Source organism: Leptodactylus fuscus, chromosome 4 (genome assembly GCF_031893055.1).
Source record: "Leptodactylus fuscus isolate aLepFus1 chromosome 4, aLepFus1.hap2, whole genome shotgun sequence".
In the NCBI taxonomy this organism is placed as follows: Eukaryota; Metazoa; Chordata; class Amphibia; order Anura; family Leptodactylidae; genus Leptodactylus; species Leptodactylus fuscus.
The window spans coordinates 126,929,674-126,939,198 of record NC_134268.1 but is presented as its reverse complement, the minus strand read 5'-3'; the positions used below and the strand labels follow the sequence as shown (position 1 = coordinate 126,939,198).

Sequence of the window (9,525 nt, the reverse complement as noted above, 5' to 3'; positions counted from 1 at the left end):
CGCTATGCTGAGACATTTTTCCATCTTTTATTATTTAAAAACAATTTTAGGAAATAATAATAAACCTAACAGGAATCGTATCTAATGTTGTCACTTTATTGTGGGATTCAGGCTGGTTTCACACCAGCACCTGCTCTATGCTCAGAGTTTCCATCCCCGAATCCGCTTAAAAATGTGGAGAGAAAAGTCCTGCAAGCATATAGTCTATAGGGTCTGTGGGTTTCCCAAATGCAGGTGTGCACTTAGCGTCGCAAACATAACTGAAGCTGGAACCAAGTTATTATAAAGGTCCTTACTGAGAGTGGAGTTTAGACAGGTCAGCTAAATACGGTAATATAAGAAAAAAAAAATAATTCTCAGATACAATAAATCACATATAATCAAAATTCATCTTTATTAGAAAATCTCTTTATATTGCAAGAATAAAAATAATCAAAATACAAATGTGGTACACAGGGATGGCAAATTTATAATCTCAATATAATTTTTATTAACACAGGATAATCATACAACATAATTACAGCCCTATAAATACATATATACATACATAAATGACAAAACCACCATAACTAAGTAAATACTCAAAAAATATATATTTATCAGCAAGTAACAACCAATGAGTGAAAGTGCACTGGGCCCTATGGTAGCGGAGAGATTCTTTGGACAGAGGGACAGTCCTGCATTTGCTGCCCAGGGCAGGAGCGAATGCCCCAACTCATTGGCATCCGGAGATGAAGCCATTGATGAAGTAGGAAGCAGTCCCTGCTTCACCAACGGACCGCTGTCTTTACTTCCTGGGAGCGGGAGGCACGATGTAGTGACCTCATTTACATCGTGCCTGTTGCTCCTTGAAGACTCTGAAACCAGAAAGGAGAAAAGGTGAGTATTAAAGGGATATTCCCAACTCCCATGTTCACCACCATGCAGGCTGTGTGCTCTGTTTACTTTCTGGTTGCTAATGGAGAGTGGCCTATCACTCACCTATCCTGGGCTCAGCATCTATTCCGGAGCTCTTCTGGCTGGTGACTAAGGTCCTGCACTACAGGCCTCTCTGCTGGGGCCTGTGATTGGGCTCTAGTGGTCACTTGGAGTGTGCCAGCTTAATGATGTTATCGCGCCCCACATGACCACTGAGGCCCAATCACAGGCCTCAGCAGTATCGTCTGGGGAGCAGGACCTCAGTCACAAGGAAGAAGAGGAGCTAGGAGGATGCTGCAGACTGCAGGATACCCAGAAGTGAGATAAGGTGAGTATATGCCTTTGTCATTTTTAATCACTTCCCATGGGCCTCTGATTATTATACTCTGAGGAGACCCCATAGTATAATAGAAGGGGGGGGTTTGGGAACATATGTGACTGTGACCACTACTTTTTTTTTTTTTTTGGTCCCCATAGGTGATTGAAGAAGCGATATTCCGATTGTTGCTTCAATAGGTATATGCTGCAATACAAGTGTATCGCAGTGTATAGGATGATGTCAGCCCATGTAGGCGCATAGGCTGATGGTCTCCATTCAAGACAGGATCCACCAGATATCCAGAGGGACAGCGATGGGGAAGACCCAGGGTCACTGGTCAGACCCCAATATATACTAAAACCCCTGAGATGCCGTAGTCATGTTTGACTGCAACATCTCAGGGGTTAACACCCGTGATCGGCGCTCAGCTCAGACCAGGGGTGTTAGAGGTTTTTCCCTAACATGGGGCAATTGTCATAAGCTTCATGGGTTGTTTTTGTTTTCCTTTGGATCAACAACTGTAGACTTCAACTGTAGGTTGGACTTCATGGACCTGTGTCTTCATCCTCATCTACTATGATGCTATGTAACTATAGATTGTCCAGACCTTGCTTCATATTGGCATCATCTTTTAGTCAACATTTTAGTTTATTTTGGACGTTAGAAGAATTTCAAGTGTAATGCAATTTTCCAAGAAAATTTCCCAAACTAATTTTATAGGGACCGATTTAGTTCTGAAGGAGATTGTAAAGACCTATATATTAGAAACCTCATTTTCAAAACTGTACCCATCAAATAATTCAAAACAGTATATAAAGAGGTTTTTTTTTTTTTTTAAATCCTTTAAGCATTTGACACAAATTAAAATTATATGGAGATGAAATTTAGACATCTAATTTTTTTTCAATAATAAATGTGCCTAGCATTAAAATTAACACATTCACAAAGGGTTAAAGGAGAAACTGCATCTCAGAGTGTTTTGCAATTTCTACCAAGCACAAAAATACCCCACATGTGGGCTCAAACTGATGTTTGGGTGAATGGCAGTGTGCAGAAGGGAAATAGCGATACTAGGTGTTTGAAAAGTAGATTTTGCTGGAATAGTTTCAGGTGTCATTTCACATTTGCAGAGCCCCCTAGAGTACCAATACAAAGGAAACCCACCCAAAAGTGACCCCATTTTGAAAACTACACCCCTGAAAAAAAAATGTAAAAAAAAAAGTATAGTGAGCATTTTGACCCCACAGCTATTTCACAGATTTTATTAACATTGGGGATAAAGTGACGTTTTAGTAATTTTTCATTCACACATCCCAAAGTTTTCAAGGTCTCCTGGCTGCGGTGGATAAAGCTATGCTCTTGGAGGCTATCTTCAGTCTCTATTAACCTAACATCCCATGCTCGAAAACCAGGCTTCTCACAAGTTGCACCACTTCTCTGGAATACTCTACACTAGACAATCAAATTAACTCTCAATTTCTACAGCTTCAAGTCCAAACTAATGGTCAATTCTTCCACCTAGTTCATCAATGTTAGCATTGATCATACTATAGAAGCCATGCAAGTCTCTATGCAAAGTGGATCTTAGTACCAGCATCATACCTTTTATGAAAGCTTCCGAAGCAGCCTGGTCAGAGGAAGTTATGTCTAAGAAGGGGTCTCAGTCTTCCATCTATCTCAGCACAGTGTCGTACTGTCCTCCTAAGTGCTCAGCTCCAGGTTTCTGTTTCTTAGAGCTGATGGCAAATTCATGGGTGGCTCATTCATTTGTTCCACTTCACAATTATGTGCTACTTTGTGTTGGTCTATCACTTAAATGTACAGTATTTTATTGAGATTTTAAGTTTGTGGTTGTAAGGTGACACAATTCCTATAACGAGATCACTGATGCCCATTACTACCTGAAAGTAGTGGATCCATGAATGCCAAGTTAGGAGATATAGAAGATAGAATTAGGAAAAATAATGTCAAGTTTAGGGGCATCTCCTAATCTATTTCTCCTACTATTTTACCAGGAATACCTAAAAACCTTCATAGGTTATTTTACCTGATGTTCTTCCACAGGATTTAATACTGGACAGAAATCGTAGGTTGCCAAAACCTAAATCCTTACCAGAAGTCACAAGAGATATCATTACTAGAGTGCATTTTTTTTTCTCTTCAAAAAGATAATGATTCAAGCTGCAAGAAAAGCACCATGTCTTCCTTTATCTTACGAGCAAATTCATCTTTACGCACACCTATCACAAGTTAGAAGAAATTACATATTCTTCATAAACCTGAGAACGGCACTTCTATGCTCAATTCCCTGGGTCTTCCTCCACTGACAGATAATAAGACTGGAATGAAGAATCCTGCTCGACTGTCCACAGACTGGAATATAGCTTCCTGAGATGATCATCTTGAACATGGTGCATCATAAGAGGTCGTTTGCATTCTGGTGAACTGTACGCTAGGATACAGTTGCTACATGAAACTCTTAGAACTGGTTTGTTTCTTTTCTCATTACTTTAACCCATGAATTTGTTATGCTTTCCTTCTCTCCCTCGACTGCTGTACCCATGAAAATATGCATAGCATTGCTGCATTCTAAATACTGTTGGCTTCTTAAGAAGCATTTCCTTAGTCTAGGGTCACCCATCAACTTATTAGCATACTGTTTCTTTTAGGATGTCTCTTATAATTAAGACGCTAAATACCATGGGTTTAATTCTAGAATAAAAAAATATAAAAAGACTGGCGCCCGTAGGTATAAAATAATAGGTTGTCAGTTGCAGCTTTTACCGGACACCATCCAATAGGTGGTGAGCAAAGCGGATATGAGAAGGGGAATAAAAACTGGGACCTGGTAAGCGCTACTGAAGGAAGAGTGAGTCCAAGGGTTAATTGGTATCGTTACTTTAATGGTTCCAAAAGACAGAAGATAAAATGATATACCTATTGCTAGAAAATAATTAATTTTCGAAGTGGGCGGTAGACAAAATAAGTTTGAGAACCTCTGGCCTAGAGTGATGTTATACGAAAGTGTTTAATTTCAACTGTTCACTTCAGCCTTTTACTAGAAGCCTGACTCTCCTGGTTTTACTTATCTGTAGGTTTTTTTTTTTTTTTTTAGAACAATGCAGTACTTCTTGTGCTCTTAATTACATTTTTCTAAAAATACCTCATGTGATCCTCCATGTACTGCTAAAAAGTCAAAATTATAACAAAACTATATTTTAGAAGATCCTTAAAAAAAAAACAAGACACAAGTGTAGAGTATATTCATACTTAAAAGTTTAATAGCCAATGCTAATACAGAATGTTAACGTTAGTAAGCATCCTAATAGTTCTTTATAAAACTACAATACGTTTGAGCTCCAAGCAAATTAAAGTTAGCACCAAATAGGGGCACTTTTTTTACATTCTGGAGATATTGTTACGGTTTCTATTTTCAATTATTAGAAAAGGCAGAGGTATTGTAATACTGGATGTTTTACCTAAAACAATAAGTTAACATGACAGTAAGCGCTCTTCCCATACTGTAACGAAACTATAGGTCACTGCCAGACATCTACCTCCACTGCACAAACTTTCTCAATGTTTCTTCAAGAATAAAATACAACCAACATATACAAAACAAGTGATAAAACATATTTGCATTTTTAAATATGCATAAAGTGCAAACAGAGTGTTGGCCACTGAAAATGGCTTTTTTTTTCTTAAGAGTCAGTATTAGATACACGTTTGGTAAAATAGTTTAGCCTTTAAAATATACACTGTTTTGTGTATTGCTAACATGAGAAACCTGATAAACAGATGAACACAAGACAACATTAACTAAATGCCCTGTGACTTTAGAAGATAAAAAAATAGTAGTCCCTAGGGTTACTCCAATGCATGTGTCCATTCCTTCATTAAAGGTAAACCTGTCAACTACTTCATACTCTCTGAGTATTGACAGGCATGACGATTCAAGCAGTATGCAGTTTATGTATAGCACAGTGTTATTTTGTAAACCTACACTTTATTTACGGCAGCATTTGACTCTGAAATTTTCTTGTGCTGCCCCATGCATCTGTCAGTGACGGCTTTTTTCTCTTTATACTGTACAGTAGTCAGCTTCTAGTGAACAGGGGAGCCTGGAGCGAAAAATTTCAGTGCCTCATGCATCTTACAAAGTATATATTTAGCTAAAAAACATCATATCTATACATAAAAGACACATTTGTGCCTGTCACTAAGGCCTGGTTCACATCTGCGTTTGGTATTCTGTTCGGGGAGTCCGCTTGGGGACCTCCCGAACGGAATAACGAACGCATTAAAAAGCGGTGAGCAATGAAAGCACAAGGACCTCATAGACTATAATGGGGTGCATGTGTTTTCCACACAGTGTCCGCATGAATCATGTGGAGAGAAAAGTACTGCTTGAAGTACTTTGCTCTCCGTATAACTCGTGTGGACACCATGCGGAAAACACACAGACCTCAATTATAGTCTATGGGGGTCTGTGCATTCATTGCTCACTGCTTTTTAATGCGTTCGGTATTCCGATCGGGGGGTCCCCAAGCGGCCCCCCCGAACGGAACACCAAACACAGATATAAACCAGGCCTTACATGCTACTCTCAGAGAAGGAGCATGAAGTGCATGACATATTGACACTTTTTAAAGTGGTTGCATCATCAAGACAACCCTTATTCATATACCCTGCTATGGCATATGGTCAGAAAAAAAAGAGTACCCTGCTTTATAAGCTATAAAAAAGTACTGTCAAGTTACAGTGGCTCCTGCTGAGGCACATTTAACCCATCCATGTAATATTATCTTGTAAAGTGTGGTAGGTCAAATCTTTCATAATGATGTTTTAGGGCCGGTTCACATTAGCATTCAGCTTCTGTCCAGAAGGAGTCCACATGAGGACCCCACTGAACGGAATACCAACGCTAATGCAAGAGCTGTGCAGTTAAGTACACACACCCCAGACTATAATGGGATCCGTGTGCTTGCCGCACACGAGATTTGTGTGGGTAGTGCGCGACAAGCACACGGACCTCATTATAGTCTATGGGGTCCATGTGCTTAACTGCACAACGCTTGCACACTTCTGCATTTGAAGCCTCAGCCTTACACTCAAAGGTTTCTGATGGTTTTTCTTCATTCAGCTATCATTCATACCAAATATGGTATGAACATGTGGAATCTACTACTTTTACATAAAGAATTAATCACATCGTTTCAACAGGGCAAAAATCATTTAGTAAAGATCAGTACAAGGTACAAAAAGGCCACCACTTTAAAACCAAAGTCAAGAAGTCTCTTCATCACTCAGGTGCGTGCGTCAGTTCTTGTGCAGGTCCTTTGAATGGCCTAGGAAATAATGAAGGGGAGTTATTTGTAATATATATATATATATATATATATATATATATATATATATATATATATATATACACACACACACACACACACACACACACACACACACACACATATGTAATAAGGAATGAAGACATAGGTCCAAGTTTCCTAATAGATAGACAGTACAAACTTGGACAGGCTCTCTGAAAATACGACAAAACAGAACAAAAGGGAGGAATACTCAAAATAATTGGGGATAAGATTTATATCTTTAATTAGAAAACATTAAAAGGTCATAGTAGAGGGATTGTTACCAACAGACAAAGAAATGGGGTCCCGGACCCACAGAGCATCCAAGCATAGCAGGGTAATTGTTAACGTGATTTGAATATAGTCACCTGTACAATAAAGTATATCATAAAAAAGTAACGGTAATGTACACATAAAATGATATCAAGGCGAGTATATAAGTAGAAAATATAGTGGACTCCAAAATCTGTATAACAATATATACAAGTCGCAAAATTGTATACTGTTATAAAACATAGATGGTCAAATACACCTGGTCATAAGTACCTATAGTAGTAGTGGTAAATAAATAATGATGACAATAAGGAGGGTTCCTCTAGTATAGGTAGATAGAGCAAAGAGTAATGAAGCACACCTAGAAACCACAAGTCATAGTACGATGTGAAGAAAGACTAAATACCACAATTAGCAGACAGGATGCCCGGTGGGACAGGACCTGTCCTGAAACGTGCGTTTTGGCGAATGTGCCTTCTTCTGGGGGTGGTCACCACTGTCTAGCATGTTGAAAAATGTTTGCCCAAACTCGATTGTGCTAAGATGCACCACATTTACACCAGTGTTTAGAGTTCATTTTTTTTGCAGAAATACCTGACATTCTTTTTACATTGTTCACTGTGCAGGGAAATTAATATTACAGTTGTATTGCTTGGCTCATGGTGGCTATGGGAATACTCAAAATGTATCTTACAATTTTAATTTTTTTTTTTATTTATAAAATCTTTTGCAAAAGGGGAAGGGTTAAGGTTTTATTACTGTTTAACATGTGTTTTTTGTTTTCTTTATATAAAACTTTGATTCTTTTTTGTTTTACAGTCCCCCTAGGGCACAACTGCCTCAGGAGGTACACAAGGCCGCATGAAAATGAAAAGAAAGACTGCACTCCCTAGTTGCCTCATGAACGGTTCATGTAATGTAATGTAATGTGACAGTTGTGACTGTTAAGGGAATGTAAGAGTTCCAGTCCCATTGCTTCCTCTTAGAGTAGTCTCCCCCTCTTAGGCCTCGTTCACATCTGCATCGTTAATCCGTTCGGGGAAGTCTGCATGTAGACACCCCTGAATGGACTCCCGAACGCATTGGCAAGCGTTGTGCAGAGAAAGCACACGGACCCCATAGATTATAATTTCCACATGACTCGTGCGGAGACCGTGTCCTCATGTTCCGTGCTGAGACCGTGCAGAAAGCACGCGGACTCCATTATAGTCTATGGGGTCCGCGTACTTTCACTGCACACTGCTTGCCAATGTGTTCGGTAATCCGTTTGGGGGGGTCCCCATGCGGACCTCCCTGAACGGATTACCGACACAAATGTGAACCAGACCTCAGCATTTTGGTGTGAAAGGAGCCCGAGCACAGACTATAGCTATTACTATATTACAAGCAGAATGGAGAAAGAGCAGAAGCAGCTGAAGTCACTAAGTCACTGTACATTGTGCAAAGTATGTGTAGTGGTCAGCATGGAGGAAGAAGAGCTAATGAGGATTATTCTAACCCCTAGCAAAGAACCGCCAAATTATACTTACCTTCATTGCTGTTTGTACTCATGGTATGTCATTGTTACCTCATATGTGCTGCTGTAACATGTATGTATTTACTGTCCTGACACTTGTATTGTGTGTTATAGTCTAGTGCTGCCACTGTCGCCACCATATGTCAGTAACTCTGCTAGCATAACCTGCCTGTACTGATGTGTGACATGATGTTTCCTTTAGTACATTAGTTATTGGGAAAGGTTGTAGTAATTACTATTTTATGGCAATTGCTTGACCCCCAGAAGCTATCCTTTTATTAGAGAGGCTATCTTCCTCCCCTTACTAGGAATGACATTAATGTTTTTAAGTTTTTTTTTTGCATGGACAGGGAGGTATTTGGATGGTTTTCCAATATGGGGTGCAGTATCAGTGCTACAGATTGCATCTACTATTTTAATTATAAACAAAAAAATAAAAATAAAAAATAAAAAACTTGATAGTCTTCAGTAGTTGATACCTTTTTAATAGCTAACTAATAATGATGACAGATTACAAAGTGTCCGAATTCTCTGCTCCTTTCTCAAGTAAATTTAAAAAACATTCCTGAAGGATGCATATTTATGTACAAAAGGACACATAGGGATAGAATTCTAGGAGGAAGGGGAGGAAGAGGCTTATTAGTCATTGGTAGAAACTATGTAAACAATTCCAGGTTCTTATCAGGTTATTTTAATTATAATGAAACTTTTTTTTATGCCATCTGGCTATCACATTATGGAGGTCTGTAGTCTATTTAAATAGGGGTCTGAATTAATAAGGCCACATTTACATGGCCCAGACTTTTCATGGTCATTCATTTGCAGGTGGTGTGCTGCCTATCATTGATCCACTTTTTTTTATATTTAGAACGCTGGTGTCTGAATAAACTCATTGAAAAAAAAAATAGGTACATGATATGTGGATATGTGAATAAGGCCTAATTGTCTATATATGGGAAGTGATATGCATTTTATCTTTAAGGCTAAGGCCCCACATAGTGGGCCGCTGCGCTTTTCACAGAAAATCTGCAGAGATTTCCTTTGCAGACTTTCTGCTCCCATTATACCTATAGGGGAAACCGCCAGCATTTCTGTAATATAATTGACATAGTGCAATTTCAAAAACTTCA

At 38.9% G+C, this 9,525-nt stretch overlaps 1 protein-coding gene across 2 annotated transcripts in view; it reads right to left on the bottom strand.

Moving 5' to 3' along the window:
- Positions 1-4,548: 4,548 nt before the first annotated feature.
- Positions 4,549-9,525, bottom strand: part of TMEM245 (transmembrane protein 245) — a 93,691-nt gene continuing 88,714 nt past the window's right edge. For both annotated transcript variants that reach the window (XM_075270997.1, XM_075270998.1), the window contains one exon: positions 4,549-6,585. In XM_075270997.1, the coding sequence (XP_075127098.1) occupies positions 6,540-6,585 (46 nt within the window). In that variant the 3' untranslated portion in view covers positions 4,549-6,539. The remainder of the gene's footprint in view (positions 6,586-9,525) is intronic.